Consider the following 21,611-nt stretch of genomic DNA (forward strand, 5'->3'; position numbering starts at 1 on the left):
TGCGGCCCATGGGGGGCCGAGCCCCAGCGCCCGGCACGGGGAGCAGTCTGAGCCCGAGCGCGGGGAGCGCACGGGGCGCGCCATGGTCAGTATCGCCGGCCGGCCAGGGCCCCTCGGGCACCCCCCATCCAGCTCCCGCCCGGCCAGGGCCCCCGGGTATCCTCCGCCTGGCCGGGGCCCCCGGGTACCCCCCATCCAGCCCCCGCCCGGCCAGGGCCCCCCGGGTACCCCCCCATCCGCCCCCCAGCCAGGTCCCCCTGGGTACTCTCCACCCAGCCCCTGCCCAGCCAGGGCCCCTGGATACCCCGCATCCAACTTAACCTGGTCAGGGCCCCTTGGATATCCTCCACCCAGCCCCTGCCCAGCCAGGGCCCCCGGTACCCCCCATCCAACTTAACCTGGTCAGGGCCCCTCAGGGACCCCCCACCCAGTCCCTGCCCGGCCAGAGCTCCCCGGGTACCCCCCCATCCTCCCCCCAGCCAGGTCCCCCTGGGTACTCCCCACCCAGCCCCTGCCCAGCCAGGTCCCCTGGATACCCTCCATCCAACTTAACCTGGTCAGGGCCCCTTGGATATCCTCCACCCAGCCCTGACCCGGCCAGGGCTCCCTGGGTATCCTTCACCCAGCCCCCATTCCCAGCCATGGGCCCCCGGGTATCCCCCATCCAGTCCCCTCCCGGCCAAGGCTCACTGGGTGCCCACCCCTCCATCCCTTCGGCCTGGCCAGGGTTTCCCGGGTGCCTCCCTCCATAGGTGATGGAACTAGGGGTGCAGGGGGTGCTGCCGCACCCTCTGGCTTGAAGAGGTTTCCATTATATACCTGGTTTACAGTTTGGTTCAATGGCTCTCAGCACCCCCAGTATAAAAATTGTTTCAGCACCCCTACTCCCCTCCATCCCTTCCGCCCGGCCAGGGCTCCGTAGGTACCCCCCATCCACCCCTCTTCTGGCCAGAACTCTCCGGCTATCAAGGGTCCACTGCCTCCCCCTGTTCCCCCCCCCATGTCTATCCCAGGATTTCACTGGATTCTCTGGTTGTCCTTGCTCCCGTCCCACACACAGGGAATGTCAAGTCCTGGGAGGAGACACTCCTGTGAGCTGTGTTTGTATAGGAGATGGATGGGGGGGCACTGGAAGGGGCGCGTTTGTCTGTCTGATAGAGAGTCATTCTGGTGGGGGCTGGGTGGTGGGGATCGCCCTGGGGCCAGGGGTCCCTGGCTGGGCACTGTCACGGGGAAGCTTGCAGCACAGGGGTCCCCATTTGGGCACTGTGTGGGGAAGCTCGCATCACCTGGAGTTCCCAGCTGGGCACTGTCACAAGAAAGCTCGCAGCACTGGGAAGTTGTGTATCTCCGTCTACAGTAGAGATTTTCCTCTCCAATTCCCCCACTCATGGCCAGTGCTGTGGGGAGCAGGGGGCTGGGGCATTGTGGGGCTGTCCTGAGCAGGGTATGGCGATGGGGCTAGATGGCCAGGGGCCAGCTCCCCAACTCTAACCAGTGCCTGCCCTATGGGGGGCAGAGGACTGAGGTGATGTCTGTGCGGGGCAGGCCCCCTCTGAGTTGGATATGGACTTGGGGATAGATGCCGAGAGCTGGTCCCCGCCCTCACGGGACACTGGTGCCAGCTGGTGGGGTGTGAGGAGCAGAGTCTAGACAGAGCTCTCCCCTCCCCGCAGCAGTTTCCTGGCCCTGTGTGCTGCGGAAGGAATGAGCTCAGTGCCGTTAATGGCTTGCAGCTGGTGCGGGGGCCTGTGCTCGGCTCCCAGCCCCCTGGCCCAGCCCAGCTGTGCTCACGCAGTCGCTAGCTCAGACTGGGCTTGGCACCTCTGCGTGGGCAGGGCCCTGGCCCATAACAGGAGCTGTGCTGCTTAGTACGGGCTGCACAATGCCGTCCCATGCCTCAGGGCCTCAGCTGGGCAAGGTCTGGGAGGGGAGTGGGTTAGAGCTGGGGGTCTGGGAGCCAGGACTCCTGGGTTCTCTCTCTGAGCTGAGAGGCGGTGGGGTCTAGTGGGGTGGAGCAGGGGGTCTAGGAGCCAGGACTCCTGGGTTCTCTCTCTGAGCTGAGAGGCGGTGGGGTCTAGTGGGGTGGAGCAGGGGGTCTAGGAGCCAGGACTCCTGGGTTCTCTCTCTGAGCTGAGAGGCGGTGGGGTCTAGTGGGGTAGAGTAGGGGATCTGGGAGCTGTGCACCAGGACTCCTGGGTTCTATCTCTGAGCTGGGAGGGGAGTGTGGCTAATCTTTAGGGCAGTGCCATGTCGCCCTTCCCCACAGGAGCCCGAGCCAGTGGAGGACTGTGTGCAGAACACGCTCTCAGCCCTGTACCCGCCCTTTGCGGCCACAGCACCCACGCTGCTGGGGCAGGTGTTCGAGGTGGTGGAGCGGACGTACCGGGAGGATGCCCTGCGCTACACCATTGAGTTCCTTATACCTGCCAAGCACATCCTGGCACGCATTCAACAGGAGGCCTGTGTGAGTCTGTCTGTGCCTCCATCTGTCCATCCATGCGTATGTGTGTGCAAGGATGTTTGTCTGGCACAGTACACGAAGGCGGGGGTGTGTGTGGGCCCAGCGTGTTGAGGGGTATGTGTCTGTGGGTTGGGCCTGGTGCATGGAGGGACGTGTGTCTGTCTGCAGGCCCGGCGCATGGAGGGGGCGTCTGTCTGTCTGTCTGTGGGCCCAGCGCATGGAGGGGGCGTGCGTCTGTCCGTGGGCCCAGCGCATGGAGGGGGCGTGTGTCTGTCCGTGGGCCCGGCGTGTGGAGGGGGCGTGTGTCTGTCTGTGGGCCCAGCGCATGGAGGGGGCGTGTGTCTGTCCGTGGGCCCGGCGTGTGGAGGGGGCGTGCGTCTGTCTGTGGGCCCAGCGTGTGGAGGGGACGTGCGTCTGTCCGTGGGCCTGGTGCATGGAGGGGGCGTGTGTCTGTCTGTTGGCCTGGCGCGTCGAGAGGTGTGCGTCTGTCCATGGGCCTGGTGCGTCGAGAGGTGTGCGTCTGTCCGTGGGCCCGGTGCATGGAGGAGGCGTGTGTCTGTCTGTTGGTCTGGTGCGTCGAGAGGTGTGCGTCTGTCTGTGGGCCTGGTGCATGAGGGGCGTCTTTCCGCGAGCCCGGCGCGTGGAGGGGACATGTGTCTGTCCGTGGGCCCGGCGCGTGGAGGGGACGTGTGTCTGTCCGCGGGCCCGGCGCGTGGAGGGGTGTGCGGCTACAGGCCCGGCACCTAGCTACAGGCTCAGTGCATGGAGAGGCGCATCTAGCCTCCCAGGCACAGGACCGGGTGCCTCAGGTTGTGCTGCCCCCTGACTCTGTCTCTCTCTCCCGTCAGGCCCAGTACAGCGGGTTTGTGTTCTGTCACGAGGGCTGGCCGCTCTGTCTGCATGAGAAGGTGGTGGTGCAGCTCAGCTCCCTGCCCTGGCAGCAGCTGTGTCCTGGTGACTTCTACCTGCAGGTGGCCCCCTACCTGTCCCGTGCGCCCCGCCTGGTGCTCAAGTGCCTGTCGCCGGACGGGCGCAGCGTGCAGGAGCTGCCGGTGCTGCCTGACGCCTACCCCTTCCTCTTCACTGCCGAGTGGCTGAACGGCATCAACAAAGACCGGCGGGCCGGGCGGCTGGAGCGTTGCCTGCTGGCAGCTGAAGAGCGGGTTCTGCGCCTGCCCTGGACCGAACTCATCTGCCCGCAGTTCGTGCACCAGGGCAGCTTCATGGTGGGGCGGCGTTGCCTGCCGGGCCCCAGCCCTGAGGTGCTGGGGGCTCGCAGCCCTGGGGACGGGGGCCACTCAGGCGGGGAGAGCCAGGAGGCGGAGGGTGGGGGCCTGGAGGGGGAGTATGTGCAGCTCCTGGAAATCAGCCCACCCCAGCACGACGCCCCCCCAACCCCAGTGTCCCCCAGTTCCCAGAGCCGCACCCTGCCCGCCCGCAAGGGCCAGGGCAAGGGCCGCAACCGGCGCCACCGTGCCTGGCTGCACCACAAGCCCAGTCGGGAGGAGACTCTGCCCAGGAACCGGCCCCGCAGGACCTGGGAAGGGGGGCGGCCAGGGGCGGATCCCGGCCAAGCAGGGCTCCTCCGGGGCTGGGACCTACAGAGGCCATATGGGGAGACTGGAGGGCTGAGGGCCAGCCACAGGGATGGGCAGGATCGGGGGGGCCCTGCACACAAAGTGGCAGCACAGAGTCGGGGCAAAGAGGGGCGTCTGCCTGGGGAGAGGGCAGGGGATCCCAGCCTGGGGGATGAGCAGCAGGGTGGGGACCCTCCGGAGGGGCAGCGGGGAGGGTATCCCAGCCTCGGGGAGGTGCAGCGGGGCAGGGACCCTGAGGAGAAGCAGCGGGATGGGGTCCCTGGGGAGAGGCAGCAAGGAGGGGATTGCAGCCTCAGGGAGGTACAGCGGAGCGGGGACCCTGAGGAGAAGCAGCGGGATGGGGTCCCTGGGGAGAGGCAGCAAGGAGGGGATTGCAGCCTCGGGGAGGTACAGCGGAGCGGGGACCCTGAGGAGAAGCAGTGGGATGGGGTCCCTGGGGAGAGGCAGCAAGGAGGGGATTGCAGCCTCGGGGAGGTACAGCGGAGCGGGGACCCTGAGGAGAAGCAGTGGGATGGGGTCCCTGGGGAGAGGCAGCAAGGAGGGGATTGCAACCTCTGGAAGGTACAGCGGAGCAGGGACCCTGGCCCCCCAGCCATCTCTCCCCAGCCCAGCACTGTGGCTGAGGTGCAGGGTCTCAGTGAGGGAGGGGGGCAGGCGGTCTGGCCAGCTGCATGGCCTAGCCCTGGGCAGCGGGAACAGAGCCAGGGCCTTCCAAGGCCGAGCAGCCCCCGGCACGAGGCTCCCAGCCCTGACCTGAGGCCAGCCAGAGCAGAACCACCAGGAGCCAGGACTAGCCCCCAGCAAGGGGCCGTTGGGGACTCTGCTCCAGGGCTGCCACACCGGGCTGCCAAGGGCAACCGCAGGAGGAGAAAGTGGGGAGGGAGAGGCTGCCCCACCAGTGTGGATTGGAAGGAGCCTGGGTCTCCTGGGGCAGGGGTGGGGGACGCCCCGGCTGGCACCAAAGAGGGGGGTATCCCTGCTGGCACCGGACTCCCTGTTGTCCCCACCCCAGGAGAGGGGGACATCCCCCCGAGCACCAAAAAGGAGGGCAGCCCTTCTGGCACCAGACTGCCCATTACCTCCACCCCAGGAGAGGGGGGTGTCCCCCCCAGCACCAAAGAAGGGGGCAGCCCCTCTGGCGCCAAACAGCCTGTTGCCACCACCCCAGGAGAAGGGGGTGTTCTCCCCAACAGCACAGAGGGGAGCAACGCCTCTGGCACCAGACTCCCCATTACCCCCACCCCAGGAGAGGGGGGCATCCCCCCCAGCAGCACAGAGGGGGGCAACACCTCTGGAACCAGACTCCCCATTGCCCCCACCCCAGGAGAGGAGGGCATCCCCCCCAGCAGCATGGAGCCGGACAGCCCCTCTGTCACCAGACTCTCGGATGCCCCCACCCCAGGAGAGGAGGCCATCCCCCCAAGCCAAGAGGAAGAGACTTGTGCTGACTGCCTCGGGCAGGGGGCCCTCACAGCCGCCCCGGCAGAGGCTGCAGTCCCCACCGGCGCAGAGGAAGAGGCTGCCCCCGGATCGCTGGAGAGGACGGAGGCTGTTGGTGCTGGTGCAGCCCCCTTTGTGGAGAGTGTTTTGCCCCTCACGGGGGGTGCAGGAACCTGCTGCCCCGTGGAATCCCTACCCCCCACCTCAGCCCCTGTGGGGCAAGATGTAGACTGGGAGCTTTTGCGCTCAGGCATCTTTCAACTGACAGGTGAGTGCCCGGGCCTATGCTGGTTAGCGGCTAGGCACGTGGACGGGGGAGGGCTGGCACCCCGGAGCCTGGTGTAGCAGTACCCCCACCCTCCTGTCCCTCCTGTCGCCTTAATGCGGGCCACGCCCCTCCTCCGCTTGGGCCTGGTGCCCTGTCGGCCTAAGTGCGCTGAGGGAGCTGCCTGGACAAGCTCGGCGTCCTGGAGCCGGCCAGGCCAAGGAAAGCCCAGCGCTGATGCAGGGCTGCTGGCCGACTGGACTGTGGCCCAGCAGAGAGGGCGCTGGCTGGGAACTAGGAGGTCCTGGGGTCTAGAGCTGCTTTGCTCTTGGGCAGAATGTGCCCAAGGGGCCCGGAGACCCTTGGCTGGGGCTCCTGAGTTGCACCCTCGTGCTTCTTGTTCATTGTTTCCATTCCCTTCCCAGGCAGCCTGGCCTCAGGCCCTCCTTTACAGGCAGATATGGTAATGTGGGGGCAGCCCATGGGGCAGGGGGCAGAGCCAGGGCTCGGCCCTCAGCTACTGGGGCAATTGAACAGAGCATGCGAGCCCTGTGTGCCCCTCTGCCCAGTGCCCCACGTGGTATGGGGCTGGCGGCCTCGTGGAGAGCCGTGGCATGGGAAGGAGGCCGTGGCTGCCTGAGGGAAAGGCTGCTCCTGGGTTCAGTGCAGTGGCCTGGCTGTCTGGGGCAGGGGTTTTCTACAGCTGGGCATCTCCCAAGGGGCAGAGCTAGAGTGCCTGGCACCGCAGGGGAACAGAGCAAGGGCGGGGGGGGGAATGGGGGCTCCTGCTGGGGGGTGGGGAGAGTGCAGTACAGCGAGGAAGGGTCCTGTAGGGATCATGGAGGAGCGTTTTCCTCTGGGATCCTCTGCTCCCCTTTGCGGGGTGGCGGGGAGAGAGACTCCCCTTCTGCCACCTGCTAGCTCACACCAAGCGCAGGGAAGACCCCAAGCAGCCACTCCTCCTGCTTGGCCCAGCTTCTGGGAGCACAGAATAGAACTGCTGACTCCCACCGCCCTAGGGCTGCCCCACAGCTGTCCTCCCTCTGCCTGCTCCTGTGGGGGGGGGGTGTGTGTCATGGGCCCTGCCCAGGCTCACGGCCTCCTTCACCCTGCCTCGTCCCTGCAGGCGGAGTAGACCGGATGGGAAGGGCCTTACTGACCGTCACCCCCCAGCCCCCAGGGGAGCCGGCCCCAGCCCAGGGGGAACTGAGCCAGGCCTTGCGGTACCTGCATTCGCTGCTCAGGTAATGCCAGCACCAGGGAGACCCCAGTCCTCCCACATCCATCCCCCCACATCCCTACACCACCTCCCCCATGGATCCCTGCCGACCCTCCCCATCCCTATGCCAATCCCTCCCGGCGCAGGGGGAGCTGAGCCAGGCCCTGCAATTCCTGCATTCGCTGCTCAGGTAACACCAATGGGGAGACCCCAGTCCTCCCACATACATCCCCCCCACTTTTCACGTCTTCCCCCACACTAGCTCCTTCCGCACAGCCCGCACTCCTCCTTCCCCCACAGCCTCATCCCCACTTCTCACACCGTCCTCCCTACATAAACCCCCATGCTCCCAACACCAACCCCACATTGTCCCCCATACACCCCCACAACTGCACCATGCTGCACACCTCGCCCCATCCCCTACCGGGGGGTGAGAACTGTCACCCCATTAACCCCTCACTGTCCTCTCCCCTGTAGGAAGGAGCAGCAGGAGCTGGGGCTGACCGTGCTGCTGGATCTGCGGCAAGGGGGGGCTCTGTCCCCCCACCCCCCTGCACTGCTGCCAGCCCTGCAGGAGCTGCAGGTACCGCCCCAGACAGACCCCCCAGCATTGCCACCCCCACCTGCACAGCCCCCTTCCTACCCCCTCTAACAGTTCTCTGGTTCTCCCCCCTGCGGAGCCCAGCCCTGCCTCACCACCTCCTGCACGGCTGCCAATCCTGCAAGCACCCAACACAGCCACCCAGCTTCCCCTGCAATGACCCCTCCCCACCCCTTGCTTGCCTCCCACATGGTACCATGCTGCTCCTCCTGCCCTGCCCCACAGCGCATGGCTCCCTGCCTACAGCCTGCACTGCCCCCCACATGGCCCCATGCTGCTCCTTGCCCCACAATAACTCCTCCCCCCCTCATGGTGCAAAGCTCCCCTCACTGCCTGCACCGTCTATGCATGGCCCCTCCCCACCCTGCTGCCAGCCCTGCAAGGACTCCAAGGAACACCTTTGCCCCCTGCCTGCCCCCCCCCCCATCCCCCTGCTCTGGGCACTGGGGTGACAGCCTGATTTCTTCTTGCCTTGCAGGAGGCTTCACCAGCTCCTGTGAGCCGCCTGCTGGTGCTGGCCCCACTGGAGGGCCGCGAGGAGCTGCCCCTCACTCAGGTAGGGGGCGTCAGGGGTGGGGTAGGAAGGACTGACAGCACCTGAACTAGAGTGAGAGTGCTGGGAGGGGGTGTGGGGGAGATTCCCGGCCGGGAGGGGGGAAGATAATGGGAGGGGTTTCCTGCCTGGAAGGAGCAGCTGGGAGGGTGTGTGGGGGATTCCCTTCTGGGAGGGGGGAAGATAATGGGAGGGGTTTCCTGCCTGGCAGGTGCAGGTGGGAGGGTGTGGGGGGGGATAATGGAAGGGGGTTCCCTGTCAGGGAAGGGAGGGGATAATGGGGTGGCAGGTTTTCCCCTAGCTGGGGGAGGCAGTGGGGGTTCCCTGCTTGGTGACTCCCTGCTCCTTTCCCCAGGAGGCACTCGTGCTCTCCCCAGGCGACCTGCCTCAGTTCGTGGACCCGGAGCAGCTGCAGCCGACTCTGGGCGGGACCCTGCAGCACTCACAGACCCAGTGGGTGGAGATGTGCCAGGTGAGAGCTAGGAGTGACCCCCATAGCCCTCCAGCACCCCTGCAGCACCCCAACACCTCCACAACCCCCGCCTCCTGCAGCAAACTGTGTCACACAACCTCCCACATAACCAGGGGTGGCACATTCCCCCCCGCAGTACCCCTGGCTGAACCCCAGGCCCCCTTCCCACCATCTCTTCCAGGGGTCTGTGTCCCCCTCGCTGCCCGATGTCTCTCCCTGCAGGCGCTGGAGCAGCTCTGCGGGCTCTGCCAGGGCGTGATCCAGTCGGTGCAAGTGGCCAGTGCCGAGTTGGAGGCATCAGAATTGGCCGAGAGTGACGAGGTACGTGACACCCCCATGCAGCTCACCACCCCCACACCCCGGTCCCCTTGCAGCTCGGTGCCCCTTGGCCTTCATAGAATCATAGAATATCAGGGTTGGAAGGGATCTCAGGAGTGTGACGAACTGGGACTGTTCTTAATGTGGTCTTTGAATGCTGAGTGGGGAGTGTTGGCTGGGAAGGCAGGGGAGGTTGGCTAGGACAGTCTGCATTGGGGGATGGGAGACTGGCCTTGAGGGAAGACACCAGAGCATGTAACGTGAGAACCCAGGAAGGGGTTAGAGGCCAGGTGACACCTTTGCCCAGGAAACTGAACAAAGGCTGTGGGAGGGGTCGCTGAAGGGAGAGTTTCAGGAGCTGGCTGGTGGAATGGCTGGGAGGCAGACAGGGCTCTGACCTCCCAAGGGGGCTGTGGGGCCCTGGGACCCCAAGATGGACCTAACTGGGGGGGATCCTGTTGTGTGTGCCTGCAAGACCTGTCTTGGACTGTGTTCCTTTCGTCTAAATAAACCTTCTGCTTTACTGGCTGGCTGAGAGTCATGGTGAATCGCAGGAAGCTGGGGGTGCAGGGCCTTGTGTCCCCCCACACTCCGTGACAAGGAGGTCATCTAGTCCAACCCCCTGCTGAAAGCAGGACCAATCCCCAACTAAATCATCCCAGCCAGGGCTTTGTCAAGCCTGACCTTAAAAACCTCTAAGGATGGAGATTCCACTACCTCCTTAGGTAACCCATTCCAGTGCTTCACCACCCTCCTAGTGAAAAAGTGTTTCCTAATATCCAACCTAAACCTTCCCCACTGCAACTTGAGACAATTACTCCTTGTTCTGTCATCTGTACCACTGAGAACAGCCTAGCTCCATCCTCTTTGAAACCCCCTTCAGGTAGTTGAAAGCAGCTATCAAATCCCCGCTCATTCTTCTCTTCTGCAGACTAAACAATCCCAGTTCCCTCAGGCTCTCCTCATAAGTCATGTGCTCCAGCCCCCTAATCATTTTTGTTGCCTGCTGGACTCTTTCCAGTTTTCCCACATCCTTCTTGTAGTGTGGGGCCCAAAACTGGACACAGTACTCCAGATGAGGCCTCACCAATGTCAAATAGAGTTGAATGATCACGTCCCTCAATCTGCTGGCAATGCCCCTACTTATACAGCCCAAAATGCCATTAGCCTTCTTGGCAACAAGGGCACACTGTTGACTCATATCCAGCTTCTCGTCCACTGTAACCCCTAGGTCCTTTTCTGCAGAACTGCTGCCTAGCCATTTGGTCCCTAGTCTGTAGCAGTGCATGGGATTCTTCCGTCCTAAGTGCAGGACTCTGCACTTGTCCTTGTTGAACCTCATCAGGTTTCTTTTGGTCCAATCCTCTAATTTGTCTAGGTCCCTCTGTATCCTATCCCTACCCTCCAGCGTATCTACCGCTTCTCCCAGTTTAGTGTCATATGCAAACTTGCTGAGAGTGCAGTCCACGCCATCCTCCAGATCATTAATGAAGATATTGAACAAAACTGGCCCTAGGACCGACCCTTGGGGCACTCCGCTTGATACCGGCTGCCAACTAGACATCAAGCCATTGATCACTACCCGTTGAGCCCGATGATCTAGCCAGCTTTCTATCCACCTTATAGTCCATTCATCCAGCCCATACTTCTTTAACTTGCCGGCAAGAATACTGTGGGAGACTGTATCAAAAGCTTTGCTAAAGTCAAGGAATAATATGTCCACTGCTTTCCCCTCATCCACGGAGCCAGTTATCTCGTCATAGAAGGCAATTAGGTTAGTCAGGCATGACTTGCCCTTGGTGAATCCATGCTGACTGTTCCTGATAACTTTCCTCTCCTCTAAGTGCTTCAGAATTGATTCCTTGAGGACCTGCTCCATGATTTTTCCAGGGACTGAGGTGAGGCTGACCGGCCTGTAGTTCCCCGGATCCTCCTCCTTCCCTTTTTTTAAAGATGGGCACTTTCCAGTCATCCGGGACCTCCCCTGATCGCCATGAGTTTTCAAAGATAATGGCCAACGGCTCTGCAATCACATCTGCCAACTCCTTTAGCACCCTCCGATGCAGTGCATCCAGCCCCATGGATTTGTGCTCGTCCAGCTTTTCTAAATAGTCTGAAGCACTTCTTTTCCCACAAAGGGCTGGTCACCTCCTCCCCATGCTGTGCTGCCCAGTGCAGTAGTCTGGGAGCTGACTTTGTTCGTGAAGACAGAGGAAAAAAAGCACTGAGTACATTAGCTTTTTCCACATCCTCTGTCACTAGGTTGCCTCCCTCATTCAGTAAGGGGCCCACACTTTCCTTGACTTTCTTCTTGTTGCTAACATACCTGAAGAAATCCTTCATGTTACTCTTAACATCTCTTGCTAGCTGCAACTCCAAGTGTGATTTGGCCTTCCTGATTTCACTCCTGCATGCCTGAGCAATATTTTTATACTCCTCCCTGGTCATTTGTCCAATCTTCCACTTCTTGTAAGCTTCTTTTTTGTGTTTAAGATCAGCAAGGATTTCACTGTTAAGCCAAGCTGGTCGCCTGCCATATTTACTATTCTTTCTATACATCGGGATGGTTTGTTCCTGCAACCTCAATAAGTATTCTTTAAAATACAGCCAGCTCTCCTGGACTCCTTTGCCCCTCATGTTATTCTCCCAGGGGATCCTGCCCATCAGTTCCCTGAGGGAGTCAAAGTCTGCTTTTCTGAAGTCCAGTGTCTGTATTCTGCTGCTCTCCTTTCTTCCTTGTGTCAGGATCCTGAATTCAACCATCTCATAGTCACTGCCTCCCAGGTTCCCATCCACTTTTGCTTCCCCTACTAATTCTTCCCTGTTTGTGAGCAGCAGGTCAAGAAGAGCTCTGCTCCTAGTTGGTTCCTCCAGCACTTGCACCAAGAAATTGTCCCCTACACTTTCCAAAAACTTCCTGGATTGTCTGTGAACTGCTGTATTGCTCTCCCAGCAGATATCAGGGTGATTGAAGTCTCCCATGAGAACCAGGGCCTGTGATCTAGTAACTTCTGTTAGTTGCCGGAAGAAAGCCTCGTCCACCTCATCCCCCTGGTCTGGTGGTCTATAGCAGACTCCCACCATGACATCACCCTTGTTGCTCACACTTCTAAACTTAATCCAGAGACTCTCAGGTTTTTCTGCAGTTTCATACTGGAGCTCTGAGCAGTCATACTGCTTTCTTACATACAATGCAATGCCCCCACCTTTTCTGCCCTGCCTGTCCTTCCTGAACAGTTTATATTCATCCATGACAGTACTCCAGTCATATGAGTTATCCCACCAAGTCTCTGTTATTCCAATCACATCATAATTCCTTGACTGTGCCAGGACTTCCAGTTCTCCCTGCTTGTTTCCCAGGCTTCTTGCATTTGTGTATAGGCACTTAAGATAACTCGCTGATCATCCTGCTTTCTCAGTATGAGGCAGGAGTCGTCCCCTCTTGCACTCTCCTGCTTGCGCTTCCTCCCGGGATCCCACTTCCCCACTTACCTCAGGGCTTTGGTCTCCTTCCCACAGTGAACCTAGTTTAAAGCCCTCCTCACTAGGTTAGCCAGCCTGCTTGCGAAGATGCTCTTCCCTCTCTTCGTTAGGTGGAGACCATCTCTGCCTAGCACTTCCCATGTCTCCCCTGTTCCCCAGCCCCGCTACAACTGTCCTCCCCTCCCCCTACAGGTCTCCTGCCACCCTGTATTCCCATGCAGCCCTCCAGGCCTCCCTGGCTCTCCCCTGTGACTCTCCTGCCCCCGCAGGGCCCCCTTGAGCTTCCTGCGGAGGCTCTGGGCTGGGCCAGCTGGGTAGGGGGCTCTAGGCTTGGTCATCAAAGCAGGGGCCTCTGGGCCAGGGTGGCTATTCGGGGGGCTTTGGCCTGGGCTGTTCAGGGGGGCTCTGGACAGGGCCATGGTGGCTGGGCAGGGGCTCTGGGCTGGACTGGCTGTTTGTGGGGCTCTGGGCTGGCTGGGCAGGGGGCTCTGGGCTGGCTGTTCGGGGGGCTCTGGACTGGACCGGCTGTTCGGGTGGCTCTGGGCCAGGCGCTGTCTGGGCTGGAGGGTTTGGGCCGGGCCAGGCTGGCTGTGCAGGGAGGGTGTTGTATTGCTCACTGTTATGTGCCCGCAGGCGCTCTCTGTGCGGATCTCCGGGCACAAGGATGCCATGCAGAAGCTGCTATCAGACCCACGGCTGCTGGAGTTGCAGAGCAGCGGGGGGTCCCTGCTGGCTCAACTGCCCCCACCAGAGACCTGCAGGTGACACCTGTCCCACATTCCACACGGGAGGGGAGGGGACACCAGGCCTAACAGTGGGAGGAGATCGGGGCCTACACGCGGGGTGTCCCTGCAACCTATGCTGGGGGGTGGCCCCTGTGCCGGAGTTCGCCTGTTGTAGTTGGGAGAGGTGGTCTCTGCCCCCTTTATGCACATGCTGGCCTGGGAAGCTGCCCCATACCCTGTGGCCTGGCGGAGCGGGGGGGGGGCGGGTGACGAGGTTGGTGGCGTGGTGATGTGAGAGGCAGGGAGTGACATGCTATTTGCTGTCCCCAGGCCACAGTGTGGGGGGCTGGCGGGGCAGGGCGGTGGCTAGATGGAGTTGACAGCATGGGGGTGGCTGGGCAAGTGTGGGGTTGGCAGTGGGGGGGCAGCGCATGGGGTTGGGGGGGCGGCGTGTGGGGCAGCAGTATGGCGCGAGGGGCGGCGTGTGGGGCAGCGGTGCGGCGCGTGGGGCAGCAGTACGGCACGAGGGGCAGCACGTGGGGCTGGGGGAACGGTGCATGGGGCAACGGTATGGCGCGAGGGGCGGCAGTATGGCACGAGGGGTGGCACGTGGGGCAGGGGCTGATGTCCTTTCCCGTCCCCAGTGCCCAGGCCGTGAGGGCTGCCAGCTTGTATCAGGAGGTGGACGATGCCATTCATAGGCTGGTGCAGCTCAGCAATCGGCGCCTGGGGCAGCTGGAGCAGGAGAGGGGCCGCCGGCAGATGACACAGGTAGTACCCCTCTGTTACCTCCACGGTGACCTTCCCCCCTCACTGCCCCCCCCCACTGTGCTGCTGTGTGTTTCACCTTCCTCCACGCCCAGAGCACTGACAGCCCCCGTACCTGCTGCATGCTGCCCCCACATGCCTCATCTACCCCATGCCTGCCCCACGTGCCCCTCCCTATCTGGCACCAAAACCTTCCCTGCCCTCTGCCACCCCTGTGCCTGGGGTTCTGTCCCCCCTCCCCCAGATCCCCTCCCAACTCCCGCGTCCAGCAGTCTAGCAGCCCCCATGTCCTCTCCCCCACCATGCCTGGGGTGCTGACCCCCACATGCCTGCCCCCCTGCCCGTTCTTGTTGCTCTCACCCTCTGTCCTGGCAGGCGGTGGGCTGGCTGGCTGACCGTGGGGAGCAGGCGCTGGCAGGATTCACCCCCATGGAGGTGGGGGATTCGGTGTTGGCCGTGGAGGAGACGCTGGCGAAGTTTGAGGCTTTTCACACCCTCGCCAAGGTGACACACACATCCCTCCCCCACTTGAGGGCTGCAGGGAGGGATCTGCAGGGACACACCCACATGTTGGAGGAATGGGGGGCTGGGACCCTGAGGAGAAGAGTGTGGGTGCATACTGGGAGGGCACTGCCTGGTTCTGTGGGGCACTACATATCGGGGGGTGCCAGCTCTGCGGGGTGCTCTGTACTGGGGGGCTGGCATAGACTCCGTGGGTGGTCTGCACTGGGGGGCATAGACTCTGCGGCATGCTCTGTACTGGGGGGGCAGTGGCTCTGCGGGGTGCTCCGTACTGAGAGGGTGGGCGTTTGCTCTGCAGGACGTGCCATACTGAGCGGGGGGCATTGGTTCTGCAGGACGTGCCATACTCAGGGTAGGGGGCTGTACTGGCTCTGTAGGGCGCGCCATACTGAGGGGTGGGTGTGGTCAGTCTGCCGGGCATGCCATACTTGGGGGGGCACATTGGCTCTGCAGGGTGCGCAATACTGAGGGTGAGGGAGTGTAGGCTCTGCAGGGTGTCCTACACTTAGGGTGTGTGGGGAATGCATCAGCTCTGTGGGGTACACCATATTGAGGGTGGGGGGGTGTTGGCACTGAGGGGCGCGCTATACTGACGGTGGCGGAGCGTGTTCACTCCGAGGGGCGCACCATACTGAGCGTGGGGGGCGTGTTGGCTCTGTGGGGCGCACCATACTGAGGGTGGGGGGTTGCGTTGGCTCTGAGGGGCGCACCATACTGAGGGTGGCGGAGCGTGTTCACTCCGAGGGGCGCGCCATACTGAGCGTGGGGGGCGTGTTGGCTCTGTGGGGCGCACCATACTGAGGGTGGGGGGTTGCGTTGGCTCTGAGGGGCGCACCATACTGAGGGTGGCGGAGTGTGTTCACTCCGAGGGGCGCGCCATACTGAGCGTGGGGGGCGTGTTGGCTCTGTGGGGCGCGCCATACTGAGGGTGGGGGGTTATGTTGGCTCTAGGAGGTGCGCCATACTGAGAGTGGGGGGATTGCGTGGCTCTGAGGGGTGCACTATACTGAGGTGGGAGGGTGGGGGGCGTGTTGGCTCTGAGGGGCGCGCTATACTGAGGGTGGGGGGGCACATTGGCTCTGAGGGGCGCGGAGCGTGTTGACTCTAGGGGGCGCGCCATACTGAGGGTGGGGGGCTATGTTGGCTCTAGGAGGTGCGCCATACTGAGAGTGGGGGGATTGCGTGGCTCTGAGAGGTGCACTATACTGAGGTGGGAGGGTGGGAGGCACGTTGGATCTGAGGGGCGCGCCATACTGTGGGTGGGGGGAACGTTGGCTCTGAGGGGCGCGCCATACTGAGGGTGGGGGGGCACGTTGGCTCTGAGGGGCGCGCCATACTGAGGGTGGGGGGCGTGTTGGCTCTGAGGGGCGCGCCATACTGAGGGTGGGGGGGCACGTTGGCTCTGAGGGGCGCGCCATACTGAGGGTGGGGGGGCACGTTGGCTCTGAGGGGCGCGCCATACTGAGGGTGGGAGGGCACGTTGGCTCTGAGGGGCGCGCCATACTGAGGGTGGGGGGTTGCGTTGGCTCTAGGGGGCGCGCCATACTGAGAGTGGGGGGCGCGTTGGCTCTGAGGGGCGCACTATACTGAGAGTGGGGGGGCACGTTGGCTCTGCGGGGCGCGCCATACTGAGGGTGGGGGGGCACGTTGGCTCTGAGGGGCGCGCCATACTGAGGGTGGGGGGGCACGTTGGCTCTGAGGGGCGCGCCATACTGAGGGTGGGGGGTTGCGTTGGCTCTAGGGGGCGCGCCATACTGAGAGTGGGGGGCGCGTTGGCTCTGAGGGGCGCGCCATACTGAGGGTGGGGGGGCACGTTGGCTCTGAGGGGCGCGCCATACTGAGGGTGGGGGGTTGCGTTGGCTCTAGGGGGCGCGCCATACTGAGGGTGGGGGGTTGCGTTGGCTCTAGGGGGCGCGCCATACTGAGAGTGGGGGGCGCGTTGGCTCTGAGGGGCGCGCCATACTGAGGGTGGGGGGCGCGTTGGCTCTGAGGGGCGCGCCATACTGAGGGTGGGAGGGCGCATTGGCTCTGCGGGGTGCACTATACTGAGGGTGGGAGGGTGAGGGGCACGTTGGCTCTGCGGGGCGCACCATACTGAGGGTGGGGGGGTTGCGTCGGCTCTGTGGGGCGTGCCATATTGAGGGTGGGGCTTGCGTTGGTTCTCTGGCGTGAGCTGTATTGAGGGTAGGGGAGTCCAGTAGCTCTGCAGGGTGTGCCATAGTGAAGATGGGGGGGGCTGCATCGGCTCTGCGGGACGCACCATGCTGAGGTTGGGGGGCTACCTTGTCTCTGTGGGGCATGCTTTATCAAGGGAGACAGCGTGTTGGCTGTATGGGATGTACTGTAATGAGGGGAGACTGCATGGGTTGTGCAGGGTACGCCATCCTGAGGAGGGCCACATGGGATCTGCGGGGCACGCCATATTGGGGGGGGGTATGTTGGGTCTGCAGGGTGCCCCAAACTGAGGGTGGTGGGATACTGGCTCTGCAGGGTGCATTGTATTGGGGTGGAGCGTTGGCTTTTCAGGGAACGCTGCATTGAGGGGTGGCACGTGGGGTCTGCGGAACACTCTGTGAGAGAGGTGCATTGGTTCTGTGGGACGCGTCATACTGAGAGTGGGGGGCCACATTGGCTCTGTGGGATGCGCCGTACCAAAGTTGGGGTATGCTGGGTGTATGGGACACACTGTAATGAGGGAGGGCATGTTGCATCTGCAGGGTGCAATGTATTGAATGTTGGCGGCGTCAGCGCTGTGGGGCACGCCATACTGGGGGGGGGGGGGGGGGGAGATTGCATCAGCTCTGCAGGGCGCATCAAAATGAGGGTTGGGGGATTGCGTCGGCTCTTCGGGGCGCGTCGTAATTAGAGTGGGGGGGCGCGTTGGCTCTGAGGGGCGCTCCATACTGAGGGTAGTGGGGCACGTTGGCTCTGAGGGGCACGCCATACTGAGGTGGGGGGGCATGTTGGCTCTGCGGGGCGCGCCATACTGATGGTGGGGGGGGGTTGCGTCGGCTCTGCGGGGCGCGCCATAGTGAGGGTGGGGGGCGCGCTGGCTCTGTGGGGCGCGTTCTACTGATGGTGGGGGGGTGTGTCGGCTCTGCGGGGCGTGTCGTAATGAGAGTGGGGGGGCACGTTGGCTCTGAGGCGCGCTCCATACTGAGGGTAGTGGGGCACGTTGGCTCTGAGGGGCGCGCCATACTGAGGTGGGGGGGCACGTTGGCTCTGCGGGGCGCGCAGTACTGATGGTGGGGGGGGTGCGTCGGCTCTGCGGGGCACATCGTATTTGGGGGACATCGGCTCTGCAGGGTGTGACATACTGAGGGTGGGGGGGCACATTGGCTCTGAGGGGCGCGCCATACTGAGGGTGGGGGGGCGTGTTGGCTCTGCAGGGCGCTCCATACTGAGGGTAGTGGGGCACATTGGCTCTGAGGGCCGTGCCATACTGAGGTGTGGGGGCACATTGGCTCTGCGGGGCGTGCTGTACTGATGGTGGGGGTGGGGGTGCGTCGGCTCTGAGGGGCGCGCCATACTGAGGTGGGGGGGCACGTTGGCTCTGTGGGGCGCGCTCTACTAATGGTGGGGGGGTGCGTCGGCTCTGCGGGGCACATCGTATTTGGGGGACATCGGCTCTGCAGGGTGTGACATACTGAGGGTGGGGGGGCACATTGGCTCTGAGGGGCGCGCCATACTGAGGGTGGGGGGGCGTGTTGGCTCTGCAGGGCGCTCCATACTGAGGGTAGTGGGGCACATTGGCTCTGAGGGCCGCGCCATACTGAGTTGTGGGGGCACATTGGCTCTGCGGGGCGTGCTGTACTGATGGTGGGGGTGGGGTGCGTCGGCTCTGAGGGGCGCGCCATACTGAGGTGGGGGGGCACGTTGGCTCTGTGGGGCGCGCTCTACTGATGGTGGGGGGGGTGCGTCGGCTCTGCGGGGCACATCGTATTTGGGGGACATCGGCTCTGCAGGGTGTGACATACTGAGGGTGGGGGGGCACATTGGCTCTGCAGGGCGCTCCATACTGAGGGTAGTGGGGCACATTGGCTCTGAGGGCCGCGCCATACTGAGGTGTGGGGGCACATTGGCTCTGCGGGGCGTGCTGTACTGATGGTGGGGGTGGGGTGCGTCGGCTCTGCGGGGCACGCCATACTGAGGATGGGGGGCGCGTTGGCTCTGTGGGGCGCGCTCTACTGATGGTGGGAGGGGGGTGCGTCGGCTCTGCGGGGCACGCCATACTGAGGATGGGGGGCGCGTTGGCTCTGTGGGGCGCGCTCTACTGATGGTGGGGGGGGGTGCGTCGGCTCTGTGGGGCACATCGTATTTGGGGGACATTGGGTCTGCAGGGTGTGACATACTCAGGGTGGGGGGGCACGTTGGCTCTGCGGGGCGCGCCATACTGAGGGTAGTGGGGGCACATTGACTCTGCGGGGCACGCTGTACTGATGGTGGGGGTGTGTGTGCGTCGGCTCTGTGGGGCACATCGTATTTGGGGGACATCGGGTCTGCAGGGTGTGACATACTGAGGGTGGGTGGGCATTGGCTCTCCTGTTGCTCTATGCCAGAGGTAGGCAACCTATGGCACGCGTGCCAAAGGTGGCACACGAGCTGATTTTCAGTGGCACTCACGCTGCCCGGGTCCTGGCCACCGGTCCGGGGGGCTCTGCATTTTAATTTAATTTTAAATTAAGCTTCTTAAACATTTTAAAAACCTTATTTACTTTACATACCACAATAGTTTAGTTATATATTATAGACTTATAGAAAGAGACCTTCTAAAAACGTTAAAATGTATTACTGGCATGCGAAACCTTAAATCAGAGTGAATAAATGAAGACTCGGCCCACCACTTCTGAAAGGTTGCCGACCCCTGCTCTATGCTGTGGGGTGTGTATTTGGGTCTGTGGGGCTCCCTGTATTGGGGTGGGAAATGGTGTCTCTGCCGGGCGCTCTGTACTGAGGGGATATCTGCTCTGCAGGCAATGTCTTAGGCTTTGTCTTCACTACCCGCCGATCCGGCGGGTAGCAATCGGTTTTTCGGGGATCGACTTACCGCGTCTAGTGAAGACGCGGTAAAATCGATCCCTGATCGCTCTGCCGTCGACTCCGGAAATCCACCTCGGCAGGAGGCGGCAGCGGAGGCGGCGGCAGCGGTCGACTTTCCCGCGTCCTCACCGCTAGGTAAGCCGACCTAAAATACGCAACTTCAGCTACGGTATTCACGTAGCTGAAGTTGCGTATCTTAGGTCGGACCCCCGCTGCAGTGTAGACCTAGCCTTACTGAGGCTGGATGGGCGTTGGCTCTATGCTGTGGGGTGTGCATTGGGTCTGTAGGGGGCTCTATAGTGGGGGGACATGGGCTCTGCGGGGTGCTCCATATGGGGGTGAGGGGGTGCATTGACACTGCAGGATGCACTATACTGAGAGTGGGAGAGCGTTGGCTCTATGCTGTGGGGTGTGCATTGGGTCTGCGGGGTGCTCTATACTGGGGGGATATGTGCTCTATGGGGTGCTCCATATGGGAGTGGGTGGGGGTTGTGTGTGTGGTGCATCAGCTCCGTGGGGCACTCTGTGCTGGCGGGGGTCTGGAGTGTAGGCGGGACAGCACTGCCCGGTCTCCTCCTCTCTCTACCAGGAATGGCTGGCCCGGGGGCATGAGGCTCTGCATCTGGTTGGTGATGGGGACCTGGCAGCTGAGAGGCAGCAGCTGGAGAGCTTCGAGCGCCGGCTGGAGAGCTGTGCGCACACCATGCACAATGCCCTGCGGCTGCACCGCTTCCTGCAGCAGGTGCCAGCCGCTCAGGCGTGCCCCCTCTGTCTGTCTGTGCCTGCCCCATCCCTCCTTTCCCCTTTAGCATCCAGCTTAGTTCAGCCCAGGGGGTGTTCCTGGCATGGGGAGCCGAACCCACATCAGAGGCAGCCCAGCCCCGCCCCGCCCCGCCCCGCCCCGCTATCCATGCCAGAGGTGGGTGTGGATGCCCCCAGGGCAGCGTCACACATTGGAGGGGGGGTGATTTCCTGGGTCCGTTTGTCATTCCTGCCCATTTCCATTACAGGGCTCCCCCTCCCGTCCCCGTCCCCGTCCCCGTCCCCATCTCCCGTCCCCGTCGCCCCTGGCCCCACGGCCCCGACTCCCCATCTCCCCATCCCCCCATGGCCTGCATCACTCTGACTCTGGTGCCCTGCCCCCCCCCCCCGGCACCAGCTTCCTGCCCCCCCAGCACCAGCTTCCTGCCCCCCTGGCCTACGTCATTCTGACCTCGTCTCTCCCGCTCTCTTGTAGGCTCAGGACTGGGCCCTGGAGGGTGTCCGGCGCCTGTCGGCCATTGAGGACGGCGCAGGGCCGGAGGTGGTGCTGGGGACGCTGGGCCGGTACTGCCAGCAGCATGGCGAGATCTCGGACAGCATCTTCCAGGAGATGCGTGGGCTGGCGGTGCAGAGTCCCTGGGCGCTGCGGGAGTTGGGGCGCTGCCGGGCCCGCTGCCAGGAGCTGGGGCGCCTCCTGCAGCGGCGGCTGGAGGTGGCATTGCAGGCTGGACCCCCACCCCGGCGCCGGGCTGACAGCACCAGCGCCTCCTGCTCACCGCAGCGCCCAGTGAGGGGCCTGGGCACTGGCCTGGGCTCCTCCCGCAGCATGAGCTGCCTGCTGCCCCCGCCCGGCAGCCTCTCCCCTGGCCTGTGTGAGGTGCCCTCTTGCCACTCACTAGCGTCCCCCAGGGGCCCCATGGAGAATAGCGACGAAGAATGGAGCCCCCCTCCCACCAGCACCCCCACCTCTGCCTTCTTCCAGGCACCCACGCTGCCTCTGGGCACACTGCCTCCCTGCCAGGCTCCTGCAAAGGGTCCCCCCAGCACGCAGAGGGCACTGAGCGAGCCTGGCCCTCCCCGCCCCAGCGTCCTCATTCGCGGGCTGGAAGTGAGCAGCCAGGAGGTAGTGGACAGGACCTGCTCGCCCCGGGAGCACGTGATGCTGGTTCGCAGCAGCGCCCAGAGAGCCGAGGCGCCATGGGGGGGCACGCCCAGCACTGAGCGGAAACGCCGCCTGGGGTGAGTTTCTCTGGAGGAGGGGTATTTGCACCAGACCAGGACCCTGGGGTTCTGGGCACTGCCCCCTCCCATGACTGCCACCCCACATACGCACTGGGACCCGAGTACCCCATACATTGGGACCCATTGCCCAGTCTGAGAG

The 21,611-nt window shown here is 63.1% G+C and overlaps 1 protein-coding gene across 1 annotated transcript in view; it reads left to right on the forward strand.

Moving 5' to 3' along the window:
• The first annotated feature begins 1,885 nt into the window (after positions 1-1,885).
• The window catches only part of ARHGEF40 (Rho guanine nucleotide exchange factor 40), a 29,268-nt gene continuing 9,542 nt past the window's right edge, over positions 1,886-21,611 (forward strand). The window contains exons 1-14 of the mRNA XM_065414834.1: positions 1,886-1,921; positions 2,270-2,467; positions 3,313-4,449; positions 4,624-5,770; positions 6,894-7,011; positions 7,464-7,569; positions 8,066-8,143; positions 8,496-8,612; positions 8,835-8,933; positions 13,047-13,174; positions 13,783-13,909; positions 14,282-14,410; positions 20,058-20,210; positions 20,706-21,469. Coding sequence (XP_065270906.1) covers positions 1,886-1,921; positions 2,270-2,467; positions 3,313-4,449; positions 4,624-5,770; positions 6,894-7,011; positions 7,464-7,569; positions 8,066-8,143; positions 8,496-8,612; positions 8,835-8,933; positions 13,047-13,174; positions 13,783-13,909; positions 14,282-14,410; positions 20,058-20,210; positions 20,706-21,469 — 4,337 coding nt within the window. The remainder of the gene's footprint in view (positions 1,922-2,269; positions 2,468-3,312; positions 4,450-4,623; positions 5,771-6,893; positions 7,012-7,463; positions 7,570-8,065; positions 8,144-8,495; positions 8,613-8,834; positions 8,934-13,046; positions 13,175-13,782; positions 13,910-14,281; positions 14,411-20,057; positions 20,211-20,705; positions 21,470-21,611) is intronic.

Source organism: Emys orbicularis, chromosome 12 (assembly GCF_028017835.1).
Source record: "Emys orbicularis isolate rEmyOrb1 chromosome 12, rEmyOrb1.hap1, whole genome shotgun sequence".
Lineage (NCBI taxonomy): Eukaryota > Metazoa > Chordata > Testudines > Emydidae > Emys > Emys orbicularis.